Below are 27855 nucleotides of genomic sequence, written 5' to 3'. Positions count from 1 at the left end.
AACTGGCCATATCTTGCCAACCAAAATCCCGATCATCGATCTGAAAAGACCGACACGCTCCACAAAGTGAGCACTTCAGCCCGATGCATTCATTTCATTTTTATTCCGTCAGCTGCTGTTGCCCAATCTGCCAAGGATCTGCAATGGACTTGAACTTTAAACTACCATAACTTCTTCATCATAGCTCCAATCAGCGAGCCATAAAGACAGGCCGGTAGAGCACATCGAGCACTACAGTTCTAGGGCACAATACCCCATCCGTGTTCACTTCAAGCATAATAATTTTTAGCATCATTAAGGCATATTTTGGCCCTTTCAACCGCATTTGACATACATTCTGCATTGAACTCGGCGTGCAACCAGCCCTTAATCACTGTGCATTAAACATATAAGCTTCAAACAAACTTAAAGTGCATTTTTTTGGCATCTTTCTTTGCATGGGAGCGGAGGTGCACGACAACGTGGCTTTCCGTCTCTATATATAAAATGATCATGAGCCATAAAAATTTGGATTCACTCATCATCCACCACGTGTTTCTATTTCCATGTTTGGGGGTAGCTATCGACCCACCGAAAAATCGTTGAGAGCTCACCATCCATCTCTTGTCCGTCATTCAGATGAAGGATAGGTCAAACGATAAACCATCACTAAATAATTGAGAGATAGTTGTCCACCACGTGCCCCTCTCTCTCTCTCTCTCGCTCTCTCACTCTCGTTTAAAAAACGGGTCACACGTTACCCATAAATGAAAGTTAAATTGAAGTGTGCTATCAACAAATAAACTTTACCCATAAATACAAGTTTACAATTTCTTTAAATATAAATATATATTCAATAGGCACCTCTCAATTGACACCATTAACAATTGGATTCACATCAACAAAATAAAGAAAAACACCTTCAATCTTGAAACCGACTTCAGAGCTTTTACAAAGAGAAAACACCTTCAATCTTGAAACCGACTTCAAAGCTTTTACAAAGAGCTAGTGCTTTACAACTAACTAGCCACATTGTAGTTAAGAACATAAAAATGGAAAAAAAAAATCATAATAGATTTTCCAGCTCCTAGCCAAAACACAAAAGTAGGAAAGCCCATTTACACACCAAATAATCAACGACGATTTGACTGTTTTCAATGAAGAAAAAAAAAAGCCTTGCCCTTTGTGATTAGCAAAAGTCTCTCAATTAACTTGTGTTATGGATTCCATGGTTGAGGCTTCATTTAATATCCCTTGTTACATAGTGCTAAAGCTCACCATTTCCAACAACTTTTGCCCAAACTCTTATTTGATGACATGACATTAAACTCTTTTATCAAGTTGTCTCTCTCTCTCTCTCTCTCTTCAACCCGAATATCGAGACGTGGCTTTCCGTCTCTATATATAAAATGACCATGAGCCATAAAAATTGGATTCACTCATCATTCACCACGTGTTTTTATTTTCATGTTCAAGAGTAGCCATCGATCCACCGAAAAATGATTGAGAGCTTACCATCCATCTCTTGTCCGTCATTCATACGAAGGACAAATCAAACGATAAACCATCACTAAATAAATAAAAGATCGTTGTCCCTCCTTCCCTCTGTTAAAAAACGGATCACACGTTACCCATAAATGAAAGTTTAAATTGAAGTGTACTATCAACAAGTAAACTTTACCCATAAATACAAGTTTACAAGTTTTTTAAACATAAATATATATTCAATAGGCACCTCTCAATTGACACCATTAACAAGTGGATTCACATCAACAAAATAAGGAAAAACACCTTCAATCTTGAAACTGGCTTCATAGCTTTTACAAAGAACCAGAGCTTTACAACTAGCCACATTGTAGTTAAGAATATAAAAATGAAAAACAAAGATCATAATAGATTTTCCACCTCCGAGCCCAAACAAAAAAGTAGGAAAGTCCATTTACACACCAAATAATCCAAGAAGATTTGACGGTGTCCAATGAAGAAAACCAAAAAAAATAAAAGCCTTACCCTTTGTGATTGGCAAAAGTCTCTCCATTAACTTGTGTTTCTATTATTAGATTTTTAGAAAAATCTCATTCAATTAAACCACCTGTGAATTTACGAGAGAAAAGTGTCACGAAGGTCAAACCCAAAAAGCTAGCAATGAAAACGATAGGCAATAAAGTGAAAGATCGGATTGAAATAAAAATACAAGTGAAGAGCACGAAGAGGTAACAACTGAAGATAATAATATAGGCTACACATGAGTTTGAGGGGAACTAGGTGATGAAGGCCCGCAGCTGCCAAACGGACGCTTGCTAGACAGTATTGCAAGAGAGATCTACACGATCACAGCCAGAAAGGTGAGGACAAGGGACACTTCCACTAGGTTGCAAAAGTGCTCGATGTTGCTGGACACCTCCCCCCATCCAACCTTCGACTCTCCTCTCTTGGCAATGTACGATGTCTCAATGGACGCTGCTGCTGCGGCCATCAATAAATAAGCCAAAGTCTACAGGGCAATATAACAGTTCAAACAAAAAATGCATTAGCAAAGACTCTCTCTCTCTCTCTCTCTCTCTCTCTCTCATATATGCGTACACACCTCTATATGCTCTACGGAGTGATCTACAAGAGGCCATACCTGGTCCAATACAAAAAGCAACCCATTGTGAATAAGAATAATTTTTAAAATAAGAATAATTTTGCTAATGTCAATAAGAATAATTTTTTAAAGTTTGCCTATTTGAATAACTCCTTAAATTTTTAACTTTTATGGCTATTGGCCTTAAAAAAAAAAAAGGTTAACCTCCTTTCAATTGGCATTCAAAAGGAAAGGTAAAGCCTTCTTAGAAAAGCAAAAGTACAATCAAATCTTTTTTATTAAATTCAAAAGTTGAAAGTTGCAAATCTTCATAGCTTTCAAGCTTCACCAAATGAGACACCTGGAGGGCTTTTTTGGACTTGAAGTTTTTAAGCTGCATTATGAAGAGTATAGATGTCAATGTTAGATGATAGAAGTCTTTTCTTTTGGGCTTTCTAAAACCCGAGTACTGCATACCTAGTTTTCTTCATTGGACAATATAAAATTCTCAAATTGTTTACCGTTGTCTTTTACTACGTTTTGTAGAGAGAGAGAGAGAGTCCAAAATGGGTTGGACAGAGATGAGCGGACGGTGACCTTTTTGCATTCAAATATTATTGCGGATATATCCGTGTTTATTTCCATCAATATTATCGTGATTATTGTCACAAAAGTTTTTGCGAGTATTATCGAATTTTGCTTTAGCGCTTACGTTTAAATTTTGGTTTCTTCCTTTGTTTTGCTTGTTAATAAAAATTAAAGAAAAATATTTTTAAAAAAAATAAAAATGATATTAAAACATGGGGAACAATAGCTAGCTATGTGGATAAAGATGAAACCACAAAGGGTTTGTTCCATCCTAAAGTCCTAAAGTTATGCATGCGCCTCCATGTTAGATAGTGCTAAAGCTCACCATCTATACTATATATAATTGAACTTAAAATTTTCACAGCAGGAGAGGGCATCCATGTGTCACTGTCTCCTTCATTTCAAGAACCTCAAGGAACAATTTGTTTGAAATGTAAAAATGCAAGGTAAGTCAGAAGTCATTTGGTTTGAAATGTAAAAATAAAGAGTAAGTAGCAAGTACTTAGTTTTGACTTTCATTTCTGTCAAAAAGTCACAATACTTAGTACTATATATATATTTATATTATTTAAACTCTTTAGCAAGGCCATGGAGCAGCCTTCAATTTTGAAGGGTGATTACTGTTGTTTTTGTAAAGGGTGGCTCTACTTAGTAGCTTGAGAAAATAACGAGCAATGAATTGTGCCACGCATTGATAAGTTGGTCCACCTTGAACGCGTGTGTGAGACTTAGAGAGAGAGAGAGAGAGAGAGAGAGAGATGCGGCACATCGCAGGTTTGAGAGAGAGAGAGATCGGGTTTCATTTTCTATGGCATCGTCGTGTGTGTCGCAGGTGAGAGAGAGAGAGAGAGAGAGAGAGACGTCTTTGTTATTTGTTGTAGCTCTGTGTGTGTGTGTGTGTGTGTGTGTGTGTGTGTGTGTGTGTGTGTGTGAGAGAGAGAGAGAGAGAGAGAGAGAGAGAGAGAGAGAGCCAATCCCATTTAGTTTTGTTGAGGAGTGTGTGTGTTTATTTTTGTGCGAAAGAGAGAGAGTGCCATGTATTGGCCTTGGCGCTTGACAGAGAATACGCCCCCCAAAACTCGATTGCCTGCTGCTGTAGTGCTCACGGCAACGGCCATGCAAGGCGGGTGTTCGATTTAGTGTTGGGAAAAATGTGTCTCGACTTAATATCATGTCATTTTCAATTTCAAAAATTTGGGTTGAGGGAAGGGGAAAAGAAAAAATTCCGCCCCAAAAAAGAGAATAATAGTGTAAAAACCTGCAAAATAAACTTACTTTTCTAATTTTCTCTTGGAAAGTTAAAGGAAAGCAATTTTGTATGTTTGAAAAAATGATTTTTCCACAACACTAATGTGATTGCATTGGAGGATGATCATTGCTAGTCGAGGATATTGGCCTTGGTCTTGGAGTTTGTAATCCTTTGCTCATTTGGATCCTCCTTGGTGTCGCATACCTAATGTGGGCCCTTTGCCTCACCCTAGAAATGATGACTACGGTCTCTTATTGTAGGGCTGCCTCCATGCACGTGCCTCCCATTATAGGAATGTCTCCATGTCATTTTGCTTACATTTAGAGCTTGGTCACTTTGGAACGGCTAAATAGCCTTCCAACTTTGTTTGCAAGTCAAGAAAATCGGTGTCTTTGAAGATAAATTCTTGATTTGATTGAGTAATGAGACAGATCTTGAGCAGGTTCCTGCTAACTGAGAGGGCCTCAAAAGTCAACCATGTGAAAGGCAATGCCCGTTTTGAGGCTCTTAACTACCAGATTAGATAGGTAGAGAGAGAAGAGTCGGTTCGTGACTGGGCAAAAAGCAGGCTCGCTGGTACACACGACCAGGCTCTTAGCATCTCACATGCTTCATTTTAATGCTACAAACTAGACGTGTAGTTTGAGAGAGAGAGAGAGAGAGAGAGAGAGAGAGAGATGTTTTTCGTCCTACTGACGTGGTTTGAGACCCGTTAATCTTGAGACCGACTAATCTCGACTCTTAGCTATTAAGTTTAGACAAACCTTATCCAATTCAAACATTGTTGGCAACAAGTTGTCATGTTGCATAGCAAGTTAGAAGCGAGAGAGAGAGAGAGAGAGAGAGAGAGAGAGGAGAGAGAGAAGAAGAAGAAGAAGATCACAAGAGACCTAAAATTTTTAGCGGATGAATGTTGATTCTTGAACTCAAGGTCTTGCATGCTCACATACTTATACAAGGGGAGGGGGACATAACTTTTAATATCATAGAAACAATCACGGTGACCTCAAAGGTTAATGAGAGAGAGAGAGAGATCATCCTTAAAGGTCAGATTGACCTATGTGACCGAGTACATCATGTAACATGCTTGAAGACTATGGATATAAGGGTGGCCACTGACAAGTTGAATCCATGAGGTGGCTAGGAGAGAAAGGTATGTAGGCCATGGTATGAGCTAAAATATGGGTAAAGCAAGTTTGATGTGATCAAAAGCTGAGCACTCATGTAAGGTACGATGATCGCACTAGGGATATAATTCACGTACAAAGAGTCTCTCCTCCATGTAGTGCCTCAATGCTCTGTTTCACATTTAAGGGAGTGGGAGCTAAGCCAAATGGCTGCTATGGTATAAAATATGGGTAAGGGCAAGCATGTAAAGGATTAAATAAATTTTGCTCTCTCAAAGAAGAACATGCATGCATGTGGGTGTGCGTGTGTGTGTGGGTGTGTGTTTTTCGCAGCATGCACTTTTTTTTAGCATGATACCCAAAACTCCCGCAAAGAGAAACGATTGAGTGAACTTTTTTGCTTTAATTGCCCTCACACTTTAAGGGGCCAATGGTGCCCAAATGTACACAAAAAATCAATATGTGCCTTATATTACTAACCTGCTTATGGTCAATTCAAAGGACCTCAACATCTATGCTACGAGTCTTGGTAGATGCAAGTGTACATGCTAGCTAGATTGAGTGCAATCCAACCTGTAAATTTTGAAAGTTATCCACATATAGAGACAAAGTTGCTTTAGCCATGCAATCACCCCTAGGTCACACACCCATCATGAATATTGCCTTTGAGAAGCAAACGACACACTGCTCACCAAATTAGCTGTGCATACCAATGGCAAAGTTTCTTCTACTACTATGTGGTGTAATGTTGGCATGTTGGGTCATGGCTCGTACACGCATCCTAAGTGCCAACAAATAGAAGTTGATGACTTAGTTGATTGTGATGCCCCAAATGCAAGACCAAAACTACACGAGAGAAGCATGAGAGAGTTGCTATCATGACCTATGCCTTGATTGGTAAGAATGGTGAGAGGGGATGCTAATGCATCTAAAGGATTTGTCATTCAATGCAAACACTATATCCAAAGAAGGATACCAGCTCTCTATTAGTCTATTTAGAGGGCCACTACCACTCATCAGGGTCCCATATCAATTGTGTGCGGGGGATGTCTCTAGCCTAATCGCAAATTAGTTGCCTCCTTAGAGAGAAACATAGGATGTTAAGACAAGACATCATGCAAAGAGAGCCCATTACTTAATTCATTCCCAAGAGACCTCAAATTGACATGATAATTCTTGAACTTAATACACACACACACACATGCGCTCGCACACACATAGATAGAGAGAAGGAGGGGGGGGGGGGGGGGGACAAACTTTCCATGATTAGGAGGAGTATGTTGGAGCTTGGCACGACCAACTAGAAGGAGATTTTTCCTTGGTCAATCCACAAGAATGTGGAGAGTAACTACACTTCATTAGTTGTTCGATTTTACACTCGACAAGGTAGACATAGTGTTGATCCAAAAGATAGATTTGTGCTTGGTTGATGTGAATGTGGAGGGCGCTTAGACCTTGTGTGTTGTCATACATTGTCATGTAGAAAGTAGTTATAGTGGTGGTTGATGCACAAGTTTATTAAAGAGATGTAAAAGCTCACATGAGAATCATAGGCATTTTCCCACATTTGCCCTCCCTGTGAAGGAAAGGAGAACAATGGCTGCTTCAATTGGCCCACATGTAGCCGCGGCAACGCGCGGGTCACATACTAGTTTCCAACAACTTTTGTCCAAACTCTTATTTGATGACATGACACTAGACTCTTTTATCAAGTTATCTCTTTTGCGAAATCATGCAAGAGAGCAGAGTGACGATTCACATGATCGGAGGCAAACAAGTCTCAAAGGATTGGTCTAGAACAATACATAGCATCTTGTAATAGGGAAAGCCTAAGAGTGGTAGTGGTTTTTCTTCCAAACAGATAACGTGCAATCCTTGGACCCTCGAGGCTCGGTCTGAGCTCGAAATTGCTGTATATTATTGATGTCTTAATATTATCCACTCACAATTGTGAGTTTTTCCCAATTAAAAAAAAATCTCTCTCTCTCTCTCTCTCTCTCTCTCTCTCTCCCCCGAATATCAAGACGTGGCTTTCCGTCTATATATAAAATGATCATGAGCCATAAAAGTTGGATTCATTCATCATCCACCACGTGTTTCTAGTTCCATGTTCAGGAGTAGCCATCGACCCACTGAAAAATGGTCTGAGAGCTCACCATCCATGTCTCCCTCTCTCTCTCTCTCTTGTCCATCATTCGTGCAAAGGACAGGTCAAACGATAAACCATCACTAATATAATTGAGAGATCATTGTTCACCACGTACCCCCCCCCCCTCTCTCTCTCTCTCTCTCTCTCTCTCTCTCTCTCTCTCTCTCTCTCTCTCCCTGAAAAAACGTATTACACATTACGCATAAATGAAAGTTTAAATTGAAGTGTGCTATCAACAAGTAAACTTTACCCATAAATACAAGTTTAAAATTCCTTTAGATATAAATATATATTCAATAGGCACCTCTCAATTGACACCATTAACAAGTGGATTCACATCAACAAAATAAGGAAAAACACCTTCAATCTTGAAACAGACTTCAGAGCTTTTACAAAGAACTCTAGAGCTTTACAACTAGTCACATTATAGTTGAGAACATAAAAATGAAAAACAAAGATCATAATAGATTTTCCACCTCCGAGCCAAAACAAAAAAGTAGGAAAGCCCATTTGCACTCCAAATAATCAAGGAAGATTTGACTGTTTTCAATGAAGAAAACCAAAAAAGAAAAACAAAAGTCTACCAATTAACTTGTGTTTCTATTATTAGATTTTTAGAAAAATCTCATTCAATTAAACCGCCTTTGAATTTTATGGGAGAAAAGTGCCACGAAGGTCAAAAAGGTAGCAATGAAAACGATAGGCAATCAAGTAAAAGATCGGATTGAGATAAAAATACAAGTGAAGAGTAGGAGGAGATAACAGCTGGAGGTAACCTCCATGTTAGATAGTGCTAAAGCTCACCATTTCCAACAACTTTTGCCCAAACTCTTATTTGATGACATAACACTATACACTTTTACCAAGCTCTCTCTCTCTCTCTCTCTCTCTCTCTCTCTCTCTCTCTCTCCTGAATATCGAGACGTGGCTTTCTGTTTCTATATATAAAATGACCATGAGCCGAAAAAATTGGATTCACTCATCATCCACCACGTGTTTCTATTTCCATGTTCGGGAATAGCCATCGAGCCACCGAAAAATGGTTGAGAGCTCACCTCCATGTCTCCCTCTCTCTCTCTTGTCCGTGATTCGTGCGAAGGACAAATCAAACGATAAACCATCACTAAATAATTGAGAGATCGGTGTCCCCCACGTGTCCCCCCCTCCCCCCCTCCCTCTCTCTCTCTCATTGAAAAAACGGGTCACACAGTACCCATAAGTGAAAGTTTAAATTGAAGTGTGCTATCAACAAGTAAACTTTACCCAACAATACAAGTTTACAATTTCTTTAAATATAAATATATATTCAATAGGCACCTCTCAATTGAGACCATTAACAAGTGGATACACATCAACAAAATAAGGAAACACACCTTCAATCTTGAAACCGACTTCAGAACTTTTACAAAGAACTCTAGAGCTTTACAACCAGCCACATTATAGTTAAGAAGATAAAAATGGAAAACAAAGATCATAATAGATTTTTCACCTCCGAGCCAAACAAAAAAGTAGGAAAGCCCATTTACACACCAAATAATCAAGGAAGATTTTGATTGTTTTCAATGAAGAAAACCACAAAAACAAACAAGTGATTAATCACAAGGCCTGCCCTATAAATAAATTGAGCAAGAAATTTAGGTTGGCACATTAGCAAAGTCCCCTCATCTATCCTTGATTAAGCAAATGAATCTCCACTTGACTACGCGAATGCTACTTTTCTCCTTTTATACTAAAGTTTTGAGAACTCAACGCAGTTATAGTATGCCTAGCTTTCACTGCATCAGAGCAACAAGGTGCATCAAATACAAAACAGCACATAATAAAAAGATCTTGCACAATATATTGTTTTGTGCTAGCACCAATGTGGATGGTATTGCATAAAGAAGCTTATGTTATATCCCAGAAATCTTGTAGTGCCCCAGCATGAACAAGCAATTACAAAACTTGGAAGCCACACCTTTTGAACAAAGAAAGTAGCACCTTAGAGCTTCAACCAAAAAAGAAAAAGAGAAAAGGGCGAAGAGGGTAACATTTCAGTCACCCCTAGACCTTCAAAATGCAGTTTCCTTTTTGAAGTCAATGCCACTCGTATCAAGATTCTGCTAGAAAACTTTATCAAACCCAGTGCAACAAATTTGGAGTTCAACTTTTATAAGTGTTCGTGATATCATACATACTTTTGAATATGTCCATATATTCACATACACATTCAAGAATAATTGCATACAAGAATGTTAAAGAATAGTTGTATTTATCAGACTTACATATATATGGCCTTAATCAACAATGAAAATATTTTGTGTAAACTTTTCATCGGTCCCGTGTTGCTACACTTTATAAGATAGAAGAAGCCTCTTCAACCAGTTATACAAAAACATATCACTATGAACTTCAGCTTGGGGAGAATACATGTAACATAACCTGCCTCTCCTAGTTATATTGTAGTCAGTGATGTCTAACACAAATTCAATAGACAAACAAATTCCAATGATGATACTCATATGTGGTTCTCGGAGGTTTCCACATTGTTCAGTGACAAAGATTACAAGGTAATGGGAGTTTAACCCTCTTACACCTGTAGTAGAGATGGTGTTGAAAAACCCCCTTGCCAAGGATAATTTACATGAACTTCCATTGAGATAGATTCGGGTAAGGCCAAGAGGTAGGCCTCTCATATCCACCTGACATTTTCTGCAACAGCATCAAATGTGCACATGACCCACTTGTTTGATTATATAGACAAGTCCACTTGTGTCAAATACACTCTCCCTACGCTAGTACGAATACTAATGAATGTGGCGCAATATTTACCTCTTTAACCAGTTATCTTTTTCTTTAGTGTCAGCATGCTTGCTTACTTCACCGGCACTTGTATGAACACTTACTATATGATTTGCAATTTGCTGTAATATGAAGGTAGACATCAGCAAGGCTTTTTGTGAGCAAACTGTAGAAGGTCATCAATACATGCTCACTGAAGAAGGCAGAGGAGCAATTTGTATACCATGTCTCGCTGACGATCTCTAGAATCTTTGACAATAAAGATCAAGTTGAACCGAGATAAGATAGCAATCTGAAGGTCGATGTTTTCTTGAGCAGTCTAATGCAAAGCATAAACGAAACATGAGCTGAAATGGCAAAAAGAATTGAAAACCTCTATGAGGTTACAACAAAAACGCAATTCACCTTTAAATCGTCATAGTGGCCAGACGGAGGATTCGCAGCTGCCAATACAGATGTTCTTGAGTTTAAAACAGTAGTTATGCCTGCCTTAGCGATTGAAATAGTTTGCTGCTCCATGGCCTCGTGTATAGCAACTCTGCATAAGACAGTGGCACCAATTGACATCAATTCACAGCTACTTAGGAAGTCATTATGGAACTTGGTATTTGGCAGTACATGTCTTCTGAATGCATCTTGTCAAACTCATCAATACATACAACCCCTCCATCTGCTAGAACCATAGCACATCCTTCAAGATAGAATTCTTGCTGAAAAATATTTTAATATTTAAAGCCAAAAACAGCAAAAAATCATGTAATAGTTGCAATTCCTTAAAGCTGCCACTACGGGAGAGTGAAGATGCAAAATATCTTACTGTGCTTGCATCTCGGATGACAGAAGCTGTCAAACCTGCAGCTGAAGAACCCTTTCCAAAGGTATATACTGCAATGGAAGCAGTCTTCTCCACAAATTTGAGAAACTGGCCAATAGATTATTGGGCATTAGATCTACATTGCAGGACGTACACATGACCCATAAGCAATGGCACTTGACAAACCTGCGATTTGGCAGTAGACGGATCACCAAGAAGTAAGACATTTATGTCACCTCGGAGGCGAACCCATCTGGCAGCTTCTGTGACAGCTCAACACAATGCACATAAGGCAAAGCGAAGAAAGAGCCTCAAGAGTCAAAACAGCTAGAAGAATAGCTCCACGTAATACGTTCCGAGACCCTCCAAGCAGGAGACAAGCAAGTGCTTTTTTAACATCTTCATGACTGAAGATTGAGGGGGCAATCAAGGCACATAATGCTTGATAGGTGTCTGGCCTCCTTGCGAACTGCTTGAACTCGAGCTCCTGCCATAGATAAGATCATCAGGCAAGCGACAAAAATATTTTTATTATGATGATCCTATACCACTATGCTGAAGAAGACTTACCTCATCCGCTGTGAATGAACAGATCCCCCTTGATGAGCTCTCAGTTGCCTGCTCAATTCCCACAACTCTTATGTAGGGTTGCCTTACAGCACATCACCTTGTTGTCTGCAAGGATCAAGTGATGGTACCACAATTGAGTTTGTAAACTGAGCGGCCAATTGCTACACAAAAAAGGGACCTATCCAAGATGCAGGGTTGAGAGAGGGAGTGTGCACGCACCTGAGCAGAGGCTGGGGTCAGGAGTGGTGAGCTTGCACACAGGGGGCAAAATTCACAGCTTGGGTGATGTTGATGTTAAGCGGGCCTGTGAAGAAGGTGTTGTAGAGCTGGCGAAGACATTGCGGCGAGGTACTGATAACGGCCGAGAGGTTAGAGCACTACGTAGCAGGAGGCGTCGCCACGCCTCCCATGACATACCCCAGGCAGTCCGGCAATTCTAACACCACCGAATCGCAGTCGGTGATGGAGGCCGGAGCTTGCACAGGCGTTTGCCTTGCTATGTCGCTTGCCAGGAGAATCATCGGCAGCATAACTACGCACAAACCCATTACTCCATAGCCAAACTTGCTGCTAGCCATCTTCTTGGATTCCCGTCTACTGCAAGCTCTCCTTGGCATAAACTCGAATACTAACAAACGTGCATTCTTCTCCATGCAGAATCCTTTCAGAGAAACCAGATTGACGTGCGACATGCTACCGATCGCCGCAACCTCTGCTTTGAATTGGTTATCCATGTTGTGTTGTGTTGAAACTCCAACTTGATCCAACCTCTTAACTGGCACCTTGACAAACCCATTGGCTTCTCTTTGAGCTGAGGTAGAAGCTGATAGGATCTGTAAGCACTCCATGAAGTCCAGTGCCCTTCCTCTTGCTTTGAAAGTGTCAGCTTGCACTCCCTGCCATAACTTGAGTCTGTGCCGAAGCATGCCACTGTTTGACATAGCTTCTTGCAAAATATATGTAGAGCTACTACAAACATGGGCTAACACCTTCCTCAATTGGTTTCTTAACAGCTTCTCAGAATCTAGCAGCTCAACCATACATCTTGTGACATTTGAGACCTCAAACCCTTGCAAAGTTTCTCCAGCTCCTTGATTTTGGCCTGCATAGTGCGCAGATCTGACCTCAGTTCTTCATTTTGCCTTATGACTGACGTGTACTCTGTTGCAAGTGCTGGACATTGACTGCCATCTTCAGAACTTGTTCGCCTTGAACATGGGAAGCTTGTTCCTAGGGCAGCCCTCAACTTGTCCTACTGCAAGGCCAGAACCCGAAAACTAATCCATGCTGGAATTTGAGGGTTCTCCATTACATGCTTCCATGATTCAAATGAAAGCTTGTCAAAATGAACAGCTCTGCAAACTTGAATTGCATCTTGGGTCGGTATAGAAATCACCACAAGCAGAGTCACCCTTAAGAAGACAGCATTGCAGTACCTAAAGGTATATCTCCAGAGCCTTGTAGAGCCCATCATGTGTGTCCCTGGCAGTAGAAGGGAGCGCTTCAGCAAGTTCAGTAAATTTAGAAGCTTTTAGGTATAAATCAGGAGAAACCTCTGCTAAATACTTGTCGATAAGCGTACCCACGACTCTGATTGGTGCTGACTTGATTGCACCACCATACCCATGCTTGAGCTCGAGCTCTTCCACAGGATCAAGATTGCCATTATGCCCAGACTCCCCTTGCAGCTTGGCTACTGCCTCTCCATGGATTAAAAAATTTTAGCAAGCGTAGAACCAAATCAACATCATAGAGGCAACATCTGCGATTTCGAGCATTGGCTCGAGGTATTAGTATGTTTTCCAAGGTGGCTCTGTGAAGCTAACACCCAATCATCTGCTCAATCTGTTGTCTACAAGAGCAGGAAGCGACCATGGTTATGGAAACCCTGCGTAATTCAAAAAGCGATTTCACTGGCATTGAGGCCCATTCTAAGCAATGTAAGAGGCGCACTACTGACTCCTTAAAAGTTTTTTCATCAACATTGTCCTCTTCAACACCATTTGGACAGAGAACTGTAACCTAGCAATGGCAATGAAGCTTCCAAGTACCTCAACAGAACCTTGCTTATGTGTTTATTGTCAATGCAATGGGATTGCAGCGCCATGACCACTCTCTCCATCATGTACATGGACCGGGAGGACATGTCCTCACACCACCAGTTATGCTTTGCATTGCAATGGTTGCTTTTGGAGTGGGTGTTCTGCAGCAAGGATCCGGAGAGCAAGGGCATGAGTGACTCTGATTATGATTTGGTGATTTGCAATTAAAATGAGCAGAATTACCATTAATTCCCGGTGATATTCGGGTTTGGTTTGACGTCCTGGGTTTGGAAGAGGGAGAAATGGAGCAAGGGTTTGGAGAACTGATGGAGTTGGGGTTGGGAGTGCAACAACTATCATAAAAGCTGGCTTTCATTGCAAGAGAATCGACACATAACTGAATGATGCCAAACTTCTCTACCCGCCTGAACCGAGCCTTTTCAAGAAATCATTCGTGGCCGCTTGAAGCTCCTTATATGAGTATTGTGGCGGCTGTTTTGATATCTCCTGCAAGAAGCGTTCTTGCGCTTTCATGCGGATATGGCGAGGCTGCCACCACCACCTCCATATGAGCAGGAAAGCTATGATTATGATTAACACAGTACCCACAATGGTGGTACTTACAATGATGGTAATGGAAGTTCTAGAGCTTCTGTTGGAGCTGGTAGATGTGATTTTGAGGAACATGACCTGCGTTGTTGCTATGCCTTGAGAAGGTAGAGTGACAGTGTAGAGCGTAGGGAAGAGGGCGCAAGACGAGCTGTTGGAATCAAAGAGAGCTGCATTACAAGATGCGTTCTGCTCACAGAAACTCCGACACTCGTCTTGAGAGGCCACCATAAAAGCGAAGGGTTGGGGATGGTAGGAGACATCGATGGCGTGCAAGGTATGGGCAGGGTCAATTGGGACGCAAGTAGATTTGAAGTTTGGCATCTGGTATTCCTGTGGACAACTACATTTTCTGGTGGGCTCATCTTGTGATGTGCAAGCGGGCTTAGTGAATGTGATTTGGAATCCAGGAGGACAACTAGATTCTCTAGTTTCTGGGTTGCACTCATGCGTGCCCGCGCTCATCCGCTTTCTGCTGGTGCAAGAAGTGGTGGCGCAATCAATGAGACTTGTTCCTCGAACGGGTTGTATTTGTAGCTGACTACGTTATGACATGGTCTGCTATATACACTGTGCAGTTCTGAACGAGCGATTTTCTTGTTCGTGTTGTTGACTCCATGGTTCAGTTGAGCTACTTGCTTGGTTCAAGACACACAATGTGCGTAAGCTTTTGCAAGCGTACTTGCTTGTGTATGATTAATGCATGCCGTAGACGTCAAGCCACTTGTGTCGCACGTACTTGGTGTCCTCACACCTTGAATCCTTCATTAAGGGGATTACCGCAAGAAGATGGGAAGATAGGTCGACAAAAAACCAACACAAACTGGATAGAGAGCAAGAATAAAAGAAACGGAAAGGAGCAAACCAAGGATCTTAGATAGCTAGCTGAGGGGAAATTGTTAGATGATGAGTGCTGAGTTTCTTGTGTTCCGCTCAAAAGAGAATAGATGAGGGCATTATTTTGGGAGCAAAAGATGGGTGGAAGAGCGGTCTGACCAATAGCAAAATCTTGTGCCAGAAATTGGGGATGTGACACTGGTTTTGAACCAAATGTGATCAAGCTTTGAGTTGTACACAGTGGTCACATCGTGAATTTGTTGCTTGTATCCACGCAATTGCAGTTCTTCTTCCAATTGTCGATACTGTGTGTTCATGAGATCATTGTGAATGTTGAAATCGCCAATGATGACGCTTGTTTGGATGTCAGTAGTCTTATCAAACACGCTATTTAGGAGCTGCACTAAAGATTGCAGAGGAGCTTTTGGTGATTTGTAAACTAAAACTATATGAAACGAAGGCATATCATGCGCAGAAAAGAACGCCTCAATTATTTCGACTCCAGGAGCTGAGAATCTGTTTGTGGAATGAGTGGTCATATGCTTCCTGCAAAAGACCGACATACCAAATTTGTTGAAGTGGTGAATGTGATTAAAATCCGGCGCAAGATAGTTAAACGCAACCTTTTCCCTTGTCTCTTTAAGGCACAAAATGTCTGATGCCATGAAGTTGGGATCGGATTTGATTTTGTGAAGATGTTTTTTGATGGAGACAACGTTGAGAGACTGAATGATGTAATGCGTGTCTTTGAAAAGGGAAGGGAAACAAACCTCATATTTCCATTTTGCATCTTTTTCTAGCCTCTCAAGCTCTGAAAGGACATTTGTATCAATTTTGATATGGTTTGGAAGTATCGGCTTGAGGATATGAAGATTAACAGGATCCTTAACTCGGGAAAGAGCTGTGTATACCAGGCCATGCGCATTGATTGCACTTGGATCGAATGCAATAGCCTGCATTGTCAAGCCTTGCGATCTAAGGATTGTGCGTGCATTTGCTGCTTGAATAGGGAGTTGTGTTCTAAACACGCTATTTAGCAAATTCTTTCCAATTTGGAATTCTTTTTTTGTTTCAAGTATTGGTGTCCATTGTTGCTCAATGTGTTGATTGTAGAGCCGTGTACTTTCTGCATGCTGCTTTATCCCCATCGAAGAGTCAAAGAATTGTATCCATGCAATATGTGTATGATTTCTTCTCTCTATGTGTTTGAGGATTCCATCGGCACCGTTTACCAGGCCATCGCATATGTTGATATTTCCACCAGAGACCTCAACTATCATCTCACTTTTGAGCTCTAGGACGGAAGCCAAAACTGCAGTCATTTGGGGGTCTTTTGGAACGACAAGATTTTTTGAACATGTTTTGTGGAAGGTGTCTTTTGCATGTACTATGTATGGTTGGGTTGTCAAACCATCGAAGATAAGGCGATTATGTTGATTCTTCAAGTTATTCGTGAAGAATAGGTGAGGTATGATGAACTTGTCGAAAGGCTTGTTGGTGAGAGTGGAGTTGATGTAGAGTAAATCCTCGGTTGTGTGTTCAGCCTTTTGTATTCTGTTGAGAACTGAAATGAACTTCTTATCTGATTGGCGCATTATTTTCTTTAGTTCGTGGCATTTAATGTTTGTATGCCAGAAAGAGGCCGGTGGCCCGGACTGGGCTTGCTTGGCAAAGATCTCCACAAAATATAACATCCAAGGCACGAAATGGCTTCGTGTGGTTATGCTTGATAGCACGAAGCCTTGTGTCTATGATTCTCACAAGTCTATTACCTATCAAAGAGGCTTCGTCAAATACAACCAGTCTAAGATTCTTGTATAGTTGTGAGAGTTCGGCAAGACTACTTGAAGAGAGGCCTACGTTCGCTTGGAGAACAAGGGGCAAGCGCAAAGCTGAGTGAATTGTGGTCCCTCCAAGATTGAAGGCGGCTTTTCCTGTATATGCCATTAGCAAAGTTGTGGGGAGCTCAATGTCAAGTTGGATAGCTAGATTATAATGGCGAATGAGTCCTTGGACTATAGTTTGCAGCACAAAAGTCTTTCCTGTTCCTGCCCCACCCGTCAAAAACAGATTGATAGGTTGTGCTGGGTTTAATCGTTTTCTGGTCAACACATCTTCGTAAAGTGATTGTTGTTCAATGTTCAGTGTTTCGATAAGTGCATGATATTGCTCATTTGGAAGTGCCAGCTTCTTAAAAGCAGGCAAGGGCCTTGTCACAAGTGGAGTGCGTCAAAGATCAAGATCTAGATCGTACTTGTGAAGTTCTGCAGTTTGTGCTATCGATGATGGGCACAATGAGGATTCTGAAATGTTGGAAGCTATGGGCTCCAAGTTTGAGAACTTTTGACGATTCTCATTTATGATTGCAAGGTGATCGTTATATTTGTCCTTCCAAGAGTTTGGAGCTGGTTCGAAGCTTGATTCTTCACCAACAAAAGGAAGGAATAGCAAGCAAAGCTCATGCTAATGTCTCTCAGGGTCTTTTGCCATGTTGAAGTTGGCATATCTAATGATGCGAGGCTTTTTTAGCTTGCATGGGCAGCCTCGTACAAGTTTGTAGTTGCTCGCATACTCAGCCAAGCACAAGGATTGACAACTAGGTGGACAATCTGTGTGCTTTGTCACCACGTCATCGAAGAAGATGTTTGTGTCTTCGGGTTGTAAAGAATCCAATGTGGTTCTCCTTTTAAGCAGCAATGTGCGTTCGTAGCTCCAATACTCGGCATTCACAAATACTAATTGCCTGGTAGCACTATGCAAAGGTAGCGAAAGGGCGACATATGTTGCTTGTTGCGATGTCATTTCCTGTGCGTTGATCAAGGCACCACCAATTTTTTTCAATCGCTCCAATGTTGGCAAGTTGTCTTTCTTGCATCTTTCAAGAGTTTGTTTCGTCGCCTTGCTTATGGATGTGTCGTTCTTTGTCATGTATGATGTACAGTACGCAGCAGCACCGTGGGCATTGAAAATGAATTGAATGTCCATGTTTGCATCCCACAAAGCACATAGTTTTTTGTTGAAGTTATTTGTGAAGATGTCTTTTGGGTCTCTTTTTAGAAGCAGCGTTGGCTTTGAGAGATTTACGCAGAGCGCTTGGAGATAGTGCTCTTCATCGATGCATAGCATCTCCAACCACACATCAAATGACAATACAGGTTCACGACCCAAAGCAAGCAACTTCTTGTCGATGCACGCCTTTTTCTCAGCAAGAAGTTTTCTGGTTGAGTCACTCACTGCGACAGGATATAAAATGAGCGTCGTTCTTGCGGGTGGACGCGGAAAGCCGAAGCGACATAAAGTTTTGCGTTTTTTGCATGTTTTGCGATGAGAATGAATTTGGACAGACCTTAAGGATTCATCAAGCTCGTCTTTGTTTGTGCTTATATGTGTGTCAATAAAGTCTACTAATTCAGTGTTTGACGAAACTCCAAATATAGGTGCATCTTTTGATCTAAAGCAATCCATGGTCATGCTGGCTTCCTCTTTGTTGGAACTCGGTGACGAAGAAATAATCTATGAGCTCACCAAGTATACTTCTGTTGCGTTTTATTTCTTTCTTCATCTCCTTGAATCTGTGAACTTAATACCGAGCTGTCGTGATGGGATCTGATCGGATAAGAGCTCTAATGTAAGCACTCTTAGTGGGTTGTTGTTCTTGAATGATATTTGGATTCAATTTTGTCAACCAATCTATCAAAGGCTTCCACCTTTGCTCTGCGCACGAGAATGTGATGAAAAAAGTGGGTTGTTTCAATTGGCGAATCATGGCAAAAGCATTGTGCTTAAGCTTTGATTTGTAGTCAGTGGAAGTGCGAAGCTCTCAAAGTCATTATAACCAATTTGTGATGAGAGCAATTTCTCAACGTTGGTTGTCGATTGGACATCTTTAGCTTGAAGGTGTCGACCTTGCAACTTCCCCTTACGCAAGCGCACCCATATGGAAACGAGGACTTTGCCAATGATAATCTTCATTGTCTTGAAAAAAATGTTCTCAATGTCTCTTGCAAACCGCCTGTCAACATTCTTAAGCTCCCATTGGGCCACTTTTTGATATTTTCGCTTTGCCAACAGATGATAACGTCTTCTTTCTCCAAAGAATAGCGTTGGAAAAGACAATTCTTCACAAGCTTCATCGTCAAATAGACTCAATGGAGTAAACCCCTCACAAGGTGCAACACTCTTAGCATGCGCATTGTGATCCACAACTTGTTGGGCTGAGTAGAGACCGTGGATGAGAGTGTTTGATGGTGCTTCAATTTCATCCGCGGATGCGTCAAATTCAGGAGACATAGCAATATCAGATTCTAGTCAAAATGAAGACGGCCAACAAGGATCAATGGCAGCACCACTTTCGATATACAATGGCTTTTGCATGAGTTGTTCTAATGCAAGGAGCACAAATACGGGACGCACAACACCGCTTATATAGGCATGATCGTACTCTAATTTTCGTTTGATCTCGACAATGATTACGGCTTGGTCATTAGCAAAACGAGGCAACAATGTTTGAATTCTTGACAAGTCTGCCATAACATCGACAATGCTTCCTCGCATTCCATATTGCCCCTCAAAGCTAAGCTCTCTTATTTGAGCAAATGGAATCCTAAGAGAAACAAGACGACGTTCCACACTATTTATCACAAGGGTAGATGGGGACATCCAATATCTTTCTTGCAAATGTAGACAAGCGTTCTTTTGGAACTCTATCACCATTCTTTTGAGCCTTATTCCAAATTTTATAAATCTTTGTCATGACTAATTGTTTGGTTGAGAATGAAAAAGAACATGTGGTTTGAAACAAATTGGCTATCTCTTTAGCGTTAGCTATAGGTCTCTCTTTAATCAAGTTGGCCAAGCAAGTAATCGCATCTTTGCTCCACATACAACAAGGTTGTTTCAAATGGTTGGCAGATAGTGGAAGCCATAAAAACTCAGCAATGGCATTGTATGAAACAAGCAAAGGAGTTGTGGATGAAGATGCCAAATTAGAATCACCACAAAAGACAGAATTTTTGAGCTTGTTGTTTTGAAAGATATGCACATTACACACGACACCAAATTGACGACAAAATAAATCGACTAAGTGCATGCTTAAATACTGAGAACATCAAGGTGTAGCCATCAAGGTGTGGAGATGGTCATGCAAGGAAACCACATCAAGAGGAGAAAACTTTCTCCAAGGTACAACCCACACATTTTTTGTTGAATCGTCATCGTTCGCTATATCTTCAACTATCACATTAAGAAGAACTTTTTCGGCCAACTCCAAAAGAGACAAAGGACAAGTAAAGAGATAAATTAAAGCTTGCAAAACATCATGATTACTAGGAAAGGTGTACAAAAAGTTAGGCTCAACATTCAACCTTTTACTGTTCACTACAAACGATAGAGGCGAGCTAGCCATAATGCCTAGAAGTGCATTACAAGGACCAAAATATAAAAGAGAAGAGCTTAAGCCTCTTTGTATTCTGTTACATAGCCATTCTTGTCAACTGAAAATGTCCCATTTATTGTGAGAGCAATGAGAGACGACTTCAACTCCACCAAATTCTCATCGAAAAGAGTAAGAAAGGGTCGCGGAAGATTTAAAACAGTGTCGACCACATTCCCTTGCAATATAACCATAACAGCTTCACCATTCTGCAGGTTGATTTTAGTTTGCAAAGAAGGCACCTTCAAAATCTGCACAGGCTGCCCACAGGAGTAGCAAAACGGATTGCATATTTGACAGCTGACATTTCAGCCTTTACATGTACCACACACATACTCCACTTCCAAACTGTTGATATTTATAATCTCCAAACTTCCAAAAACCTGCACATAACAAAAAAAAATGTTTGGAAAGTGTCACACTCAAGGTTTGTTATCACAAGAATCTTTTACCTTCTTTCCAAAACCCATGCTTGAAACTTGCTTGGAAAGATGTTGCGAAAAAGCAGCCTTCAAGTTCTAAGGTAAAGGACAAATCAAAGTTGCATCAACAACAGATAAGGTAGTGGATGCTGATTTAAAAACGTTGATGTGGTGTGCGACACATGAATATGATCCTTTTGTCTTCAAAGTGTCAACCATGCGATGGTAATCCACACGCCTAGAAGGAACAAATAGCAACTACAGAAAGAAGAGAAGGGTATATCAAAACTCTACACTTTGGTCAAACTTGAACACTTTAAAACAAGTACTTACACTTGCTCTGTCACTTGAAGCAGGCCCATCTGCAATGGTCAATCTGTAACTATCTCCACCATCAGCCCTAGTAGAAGTCTCAATCTTCACAATAACAAAGGCAATAGTAGGTGCAAACTCAATAGCACCTTTAGCGGCAAGCAAGTCTCTGATTTTGTGCTCAAGATATAGCTGCAAAGCGCAAGCGAAACTTTCAGCCTTTACAACAAGAGTTGAGGCATTTGCATATAGCGTCCACATGCTAGTTCCACCATCTTTCGAAACCTCTCTCTTTACGTATGAACCCTCTATGCGCACAAACTCCCCACAATCGAAGGACTCAACAAATTCGTCGATGAATACTTCGGTAACGACAAAAGTAATGGTGTTTTTTGATTCCCTATCTATCAAATCGGCTTTGAGATGACGAGCATAGTTGGCTTTGGCAATCTTATAGGTGTCGTACTTACACAATACCTTGCCCTCGAAAGCAAACCGAAAGGTTATAGCATCAAAGAGTTCAGAGATACACAAAACTCTAAGGGTAGGCACAAGCGCTAATTGAGAAGTGAAATTATCACTTATAGGTTCCTCACTCTGCTTTGCAAAATTGATAGATGCAGCAGGCAGGTCTTGATTTGGCTTCGAAGCAAGACCTAGTTAATAAATACCAAAACTTCAATCTCCGAAAAGCAATGGTTCATTCTACAAACTAAAGACAAGAATAATCACAAATCAACATTACCACGAGCAAAAGTAAGGGCCTTTTTGAGAGCTTTCGATTTTAGGAGCTGTTGTTTAGGACTAAGCTTTTCAAATATCTTCGAAGAGACCAAACCCTTTTGAGGAGAAGACAAGGCAGACGTTGAAGTCGGCTTGTCAACAAAAGGTGACTTAGAAGTGCTACGAGCTACTGAGATGCATTTTTTCTCAATACTAGAGCTTTCCGATTCCAACTGTGCATCATGAAGCTGAACATCATCGTTGTCCGTGTTTGGGTCTACAAAGAGGTATTTCAAATCAGTACAAGCTTTTCGAAAAACGTTAAAGTCAAGAATATTCGTTAGCTCAGTAGCTCTAACTGCGAAGATTCTAGCTCAAAAACACTTACCAGCCATATCTTGATCCATAGCTGGTCGGATTAAGAAAAAGGCAGAAGATACACAGAGCACAGAGAGTCAAGGTAGAGCGCAGAGTGACAAGGTGAAGCAAGAGAGAAGAACCAGCGAGTAGAGATGTCAATAGAGCGCAGCCAACAGAGAGATGCCAATATATGCTTTCAATTTCAGCACATAATCTACTTTGGAAAGAATGTAGTGTTCAGAAACACTTTTATAGAAGGAGCTAAAAGGGACCCTTTCATAAGGATGAGTCAAAAGATCTTAGTGTATCTTGACATTTAAAGCACCGAATTTAAGCAATCACTATTCCAGAAGCTAGCCATTATACCACCATGGCATGATGTTAAAAAAAATACCGACCCCTTAAAACTAAAAAAATAAACGAGATTAAAAAATTTTAAAATATCCACGTCATTCTCATTATTTAATAAACAAAATTTGAAATTTAAAAATATTAGTGTAAACTACACACAAAACAACAAAAAGTCCCAAACGGAAAGAGTTTTAACATACTTTATAGTCAATAAAATCGACAGAAAAGGCATTTCAAGGTACATGGAAATTGTTCCTAAATGTAGTTTACAAACCGCATCAAGCAAACAAAATAACCTTCCAGAAAACTCAGGCCAGCAAGCTTGGAGAAAGGTACCTGCCATTTACAACAAGATTCAGGCAGCAGGCAATCAGATCATTTATCACACATACCCTATCTTAGAAAACAAAACAAACTTCTACGCACTCTCGAATCCAGCAAGCTTGGTGATATGTACCTACCATTCCCAACCGGCTCTAATCAGCAGACAATCGAATCAATTATCAGCTATAAAACAAATCAGAACCAGTTATATCAAAACAATTAGACTCCAGCTATACAGAACTTCTCGATCATGCATCTAAATCAGCGCATTTAAAAACAAAAGTTGATCAGTTTTCAACTTTAAACAGACAACCATTTGAGTTCTAAACAGGAGTGTATGCTCCAACTGCATAAATGAAGGTGACACCAATTGACTCCGAGCGTGTGCTGTCACCAGATTTCTCTTTGATAGGCCGGACAATGAACATTACAAAGAGTGCCACCAGAGTTGGGCCTACGGCAACAATAAAAAGGCATGCCGCCTCTTTTGGGGCAATGAACGTGGTGTAGATCTGAGTGAAGATTGCACTGCATAACCCATGCCCTTACGCAAGCCTACAATATGTCCTCTGCTTTTTGGAAAGTTTCGCACATTGGTGACCAGCGATGCAATGTTGAAGTACAAGTTCAAGGCATCACTAAACTAAGTAGGTTCAGGTCCATAAAAAGCTAACCAAAAAGCAAAAAGTAACCAGCGCAGGTGGAAGCCCATAAAAACTAACCAAAAACACTAAATTTCAAAGCAACATGACAAAACATCAATGCAGCAAATGACCTTACACCATCCTTAATTCAGAAGCCAGAGGAGCAAGCTTCAGAGCCTTAATCCGAAAGCCAAAGAAGCCTTCATCCAGACCCTTTGATACGAGGCCACATAAGCAAAATTCTCGCAAAAAGACAGCCACAGCGAAGAGGGCAACCACTGTCTGCACGAGCGTTTCGAACCGTCATCACTAAGCATCAAAAATTAGAACTCAAAAGAAATGCAATGAGCTACAGCAACTAGGGCGAACACCGCACAGCGCCAATCTCACAACGTCAACACGCAGCAATGGACTGAGAAGACAAACTTGACAAAGATCTATGCACACCACGAGTACCTAAAAAATGAGGTCAAAGTTGCAAACGTCGCTGCTCTCAACCACAATGGAACGTGAGCTTGTTGGAACGCCATACCAGACAGACACCGACGAAGACAAATCTACTAACCACACATTACTAAAGGCCACACACTATAGCACTAGCAAAAAATTTCGCACAGAGCTTTAAAAACTCCATCGCCTTGAGGAAGGTGAGAAAGGCACAACAAAAATAGGCACGCTTTAAAAACAGGTCTTCATTGCATAAGCTCAAACAACTGAAGGCTCCCTCTCTAACCATACAAGCCAAAGAAAAGCTTGGAAGAGGCAGCCTCAGAGCTCTCGCACACTCATGAGAGCATGAGAGCGAAGTGAAAGCTGACAATCATAACGAAATTAAAGCGTTCAACCCTAACCTCTTTATAGAGAGGTTCTGAGAATTCTTGAACCTACAAAGACCCATCCAATAAAGTAACATCCAATCAAAAAGCCATAAACTATCCTATGTGACCTCGTCCACCTTCACTCACCTAGGATGCTCTTCCCCTTTTTCCCTACCAACCTTTCTAAGGTCCACCCAACTCAATCATGAAAATAAGTGCTATTTTCTATTAACCTCCCATGAAAATCCTCTAATTTTATTTGTATCTATAGCTAGTAAAAAGGTAAGGGAACACTATACCCTTGACTCTTTGGGCAGGCCAAAAAATCTACCTTTTGTGATTGGCAAAAGTCTCTCAATTAACAATTAACTTGTGTTTCTGTTATTAGACTTTTAGAAAAATCTCATTCAATTAAACCACCTGTGAATTTATGGGAGAAAAGTGCCACGAAGGTCAAAAAGGTAGCAATGAAAACGATAGGCAATCAAGTAAAAGATCGGATTGAGATAAAAATACAAGTGAAGAGCAGGAGGAGGTAACAGCCGGAGATAATAATATAGGCTACACATGATGAGCTTGAGGGGAACTAGGTGATGAAGGCCCGCAACTGCCAAACAGGCGCTTGCTGGACATTATTGCAAGAGAGATCAACACGATCACAGCCAGAAAGGTGAGGACAAGGGACACTCCCACTAGGTTGCAAAAGTGCTCGATGTTGCTGCACACCTCCCCCCATCCCACCTTCGACTCTCCTCTCTTGGCAATGTACGATGCCTCGGTGGACGCTGCTGCTGCGGCCAGCAATAAATAAGCCAACGCCTGCAGCGCAATATAATTCAAACAAAAAATGCATTAGCAATCTCTCTCTCTCTCTCTCGCGTACACACCTTCACATGCTCTGCAGAGTGATCGACAAGAGGCCGTACCTGGTCCATTACGAAAAGGAGCCCAGCTATAAGACGCCGCCTCGCAAGGAAGCATAGCAGCAGCGCTATCAAACTGTAGATTGCCACAATGCCATTTGCATACACCAAAAACCTGCAGTCGCCGACAAGTAATCCACACTATTCATTGATATACTGAGTAGAGGGAGAGGGGTCAACCTGTGTGTGTGTGTGTGTGTGGGTGGAGAGAGAGAGAGAGAGAGAGAGAGAGAGAGAGAGCTGGAGTCAAATTTAGCATAACATGGGAGCAGAATTTAGTAACTCGTGACCAAAGTTCCTCCCAACCTGCAACAACTTTGGCTATGCTCTCTCTCTCTCTCTCTCTCTCTCTCTCTCTCTCTCTCTGGTGTCAGGTAGGTGCAATGGAATACTTACACAAAGGCCTCAATATAGCTATGGCGGGCACGAATAGGGACAGGAATGTTGGTGATGAGCACGAACGTGTCCTGCTTATCCTTACCCATCACGACTCCCGCCGCAATAGAGAGCAGCAATGCAAACACGCGCAGAAATATCTCGCAAGCGCGGCAAGCTGTGCTGGTGCGGGAGCAGGTTCGACCCTTTGCAGGCTGGACGATGGTTTCATGGGCAGGACTAGTGGTACCCATTGCCTTCTCTCTCTCTCTCTCTCTCTCTGTGTGTTTACCGGCACCTCTGTGTTCTGTGTGAAGCCTGTACTGAGCTAGGCTTTTTACAGAGTCTGAAGGCAGAGAGCCAGTAGAACAGGGGATTAACAGGAAAGTAGACAAGACATGCAATTGAGGAGGTAGGAGGGGCAGGTGTTAGGTCACCAGCAGGCAGGCCACAAAAATCAAATGCTTAGGCGCAGCCAGTCCCCCTTTAAATTGAATTTCCCTTATTTACTTCTCTGTGTATAATAATATACGTAATAGTTTCACCGCTGTAAATTTATCACACTTATAATTTCTAATTTTCTATATTATTGCCTTCTCATTTCTAATTTTTCCTTATTATTATTTCTAATTTTCCCTTATTTACTTCTCTGTGTATAATAATATACGTAATAGTTTCACCGCTGTAAAGTTTATCACACTTATAATTTCTAATTTTCTCATCCAAATTCTCGGCGCTCATGACGTGTCCGCTGCATTCGCCTGCAACCATCATCCATGCCAGCTCATTGGCATACGTGTCGTCTGCCTTTCCTAAATCCAGAAAATCACGTTATCTACAAACGGCCGTTAACTTTGGTCTGCGCCTGGTGTGGCCCAGTTGGCTAGACTCCAAAGTCTACGCAATCGGACAGTTTGTCAATGGGAACACGATGTTAATGGGCTCTCATCCAAATCCCATTGTTTCACACGGTATCACGTTTTCACACCTTTGAAAACTCTAAATATATATCAGAGGAGGGCCCTCGCTTTCGGAATCAGATCAGATTCAATCTTCAGGTGTTCAAACCTCTGTGTTCCACTCATTAACTTGAACAATACAACATCCCCACGGTCCCATTTTCCACAAACACTTTCAAATCAAAGTCCAATTGTCATAGTTTCAGACTGGCGTATGATTGGTCCCAATTCCCATTACCAATCTCAGAGTTAGAAAATATTGAATTGAATAAAAAAAATGAACAACTACAAGTGTCCCTAAGGTAGGTTAGGGGCTATCCCGACAAAAAGGAGGAAGGCCTAACGGGGAAGTTAAAGCAACTGACGAAAAAAGGAAAAAGTATCGAAGGATAACAAACATTCTTCAGGGTTCCTACAAAGAAAGGATAATGGGTCTCCATCTCTACCACCTAAGGAATTTTTGAATCTCTTTAACCTCATATTGAGAAGCATCAGACACCAAACCATAAATCTCCTTCATAATACCAATAAAGCTAACAGAGAAATGCACTCCTGAAGGGGAATGAGGAAGACCAAATGAAGCTTTGTTTCTCTCCAGCCATATCTGCCACAAGAAAGGCCCTCTAAGGCATGTCCATAAGGGTACATCCAGAAGACTACATTCTCCTAGCAATAAAGAATTCGAGGTAATCACAGAAGCATCAACATACTAGGCCTTCTGGAGCTCTCCTTTAAACAAAATATTGTGTTTGCAGCTGACAAACAAGTGTGAGAGGGACTCTTTATGCACTTTGCATCTGCTACATATTCTACCCGAGACCCCAATCCTCTTGGCTTTTGCACATGTCCATATTCCCTGATGGATGATGTGTCACATGAGACGGTTGTGCTTGATAGACAAG

General features: G+C 41.1%; 3 protein-coding genes, 1 long non-coding RNA gene and 1 pseudogene across 5 annotated transcripts; all 5 read right to left on the bottom strand.

Moving 5' to 3' along the window:
* Nucleotides 1-9913: 9913 nt before the first annotated feature.
* Nucleotides 9914-12866, bottom strand: LOC147456961 (uncharacterized). The gene is made up of 13 exons (XM_086512027.1): nucleotides 12241-12866; nucleotides 12043-12053; nucleotides 11911-11928; nucleotides 11824-11831; nucleotides 11724-11740; nucleotides 11606-11640; nucleotides 11440-11516; nucleotides 11257-11361; nucleotides 11058-11149; nucleotides 10845-10977; nucleotides 10663-10758; nucleotides 10470-10561; nucleotides 9914-10349 (listed from the first exon to the last, which is right to left on the bottom strand). Exons 1-13 carry the CDS (start codon nucleotides 12861-12863, stop codon nucleotides 9986-9988), a joined length of 1671 nt encoding a protein of 556 aa, XP_086368153.1. The 5' UTR covers nucleotides 12864-12866; the 3' UTR covers nucleotides 9914-9985.
* A 208-nt stretch (nucleotides 12867-13074) lies between these two features.
* LOC147456960 (uncharacterized) lies at nucleotides 13075-14793 on the bottom strand. The gene is made up of 5 exons (XM_086512028.1): nucleotides 14109-14793; nucleotides 13875-14026; nucleotides 13650-13711; nucleotides 13406-13519; nucleotides 13075-13305 (listed from the first exon to the last, which is right to left on the bottom strand). The coding sequence occupies exons 1-5, from the start codon at nucleotides 14223-14225 to the stop codon at nucleotides 13076-13078; spliced, it is 675 nt and encodes a 224-aa protein (XP_086368154.1). The 5' UTR covers nucleotides 14226-14793; the 3' UTR covers nucleotide 13075.
* Nucleotides 14794-20605: 5812 nt separating this feature from the next.
* On the bottom strand, nucleotides 20606-22567 carry LOC147456959 (uncharacterized; annotated as a pseudogene). The gene is made up of 4 exons (XR_015188058.1): nucleotides 22222-22567; nucleotides 21498-22132; nucleotides 21195-21422; nucleotides 20606-21125 (listed from the first exon to the last, which is right to left on the bottom strand). The product of XR_015188058.1 is annotated as an uncharacterized LOC147456959 (transcript).
* On the bottom strand, nucleotides 22205-22719 carry LOC147456958 (uncharacterized). The gene is made up of 2 exons (XR_015188059.1): nucleotides 22588-22719; nucleotides 22205-22476 (listed from the first exon to the last, which is right to left on the bottom strand). It is a non-coding gene; the product is annotated as an uncharacterized LOC147456958 (long non-coding RNA).
* An 838-nt stretch (nucleotides 22720-23557) lies between these two features.
* Nucleotides 23558-26458, bottom strand: LOC147456957 (CASP-like protein 2U2). The gene is made up of 5 exons (XM_086512026.1): nucleotides 26016-26458; nucleotides 25623-25734; nucleotides 25438-25515; nucleotides 24015-24160; nucleotides 23558-23762 (listed from the first exon to the last, which is right to left on the bottom strand). The coding sequence occupies exons 1-5, from the start codon at nucleotides 26246-26248 to the stop codon at nucleotides 23558-23560; spliced, it is 774 nt and encodes a 257-aa protein (XP_086368152.1). The 5' UTR covers nucleotides 26249-26458.
* Between the last annotated feature and the right edge of the window lie 1397 nt (nucleotides 26459-27855).

Source organism: Adiantum capillus-veneris, chromosome 5 (assembly GCF_014529385.1).
Source record: "Adiantum capillus-veneris isolate H3 chromosome 5, ASM1452938v2, whole genome shotgun sequence".
NCBI lineage: Eukaryota > Viridiplantae > Streptophyta > Polypodiopsida > Polypodiales > Pteridaceae > Adiantum > Adiantum capillus-veneris.
Note: the sequence above shows the minus strand (reverse complement) of the source record. Positions and strands in the feature narration are given on the sequence as shown.

What these genes read in the sequence shown, in the direction of transcription:
- LOC147456961 (XM_086512027.1), bottom strand. Translation starts at nt 12,863, where the DNA reads ATGGTTGAGCTGCTAGATTCTGAGAAGCTGTTAAGAAACCAATTGAGG. An exon ending in AAGATGCATTCAGAAGACAT is followed by an intron (nt 10,978 to 11,057) that starts GTACTGCCAAAT and finishes TGTCTTATGCAG; the next exon opens with AGTTGCTATACACGAGGCCA. An exon ending in GCCACTATGACGATTTAAAG is followed by an intron (nt 10,759 to 10,844) that starts GTGAATTGCGTT and finishes GCTTTGCATTAG; the next exon opens with ACTGCTCAAGAAAACATCGA.
- LOC147456960 (XM_086512028.1), bottom strand. Translation starts at nt 14,225, where the DNA reads ATGATAGTTGTTGCACTCCCAACCCCAACTCCATCAGTTCTCCAAACC. An exon ending in AATATCACCGGGAATTAATG is followed by an intron (nt 14,027 to 14,108) that starts GTAATTCTGCTC and finishes TCCTTGCTGCAG; the next exon opens with AACACCCACTCCAAAAGCAA. An exon ending in GATTGAGCAGATGATTGGGT is followed by an intron (nt 13,520 to 13,649) that starts GTTAGCTTCACA and finishes ATGGAGAGGCAG; the next exon opens with TAGCCAAGCTGCAAGGGGAG.
- LOC147456957 (XM_086512026.1), bottom strand. Translation starts at nt 26,248, where the DNA reads ATGGGTACCACTAGTCCTGCCCATGAAACCATCGTCCAGCCTGCAAAG. An exon ending in CCAAGAGAGGAGAGTCGAAG is followed by an intron (nt 24,161 to 25,437) that starts GTGGGATGGGGG and finishes ACGCTCGTGCAG; the next exon opens with ACAGTGGTTGCCCTCTTCGC. An exon ending in GCTTCTGAATTAAGGATGGT is followed by an intron (nt 23,763 to 24,014) that starts GTAAGGTCATTT and finishes TGGGTTATGCAG; the next exon opens with TGCAATCTTCACTCAGATCT.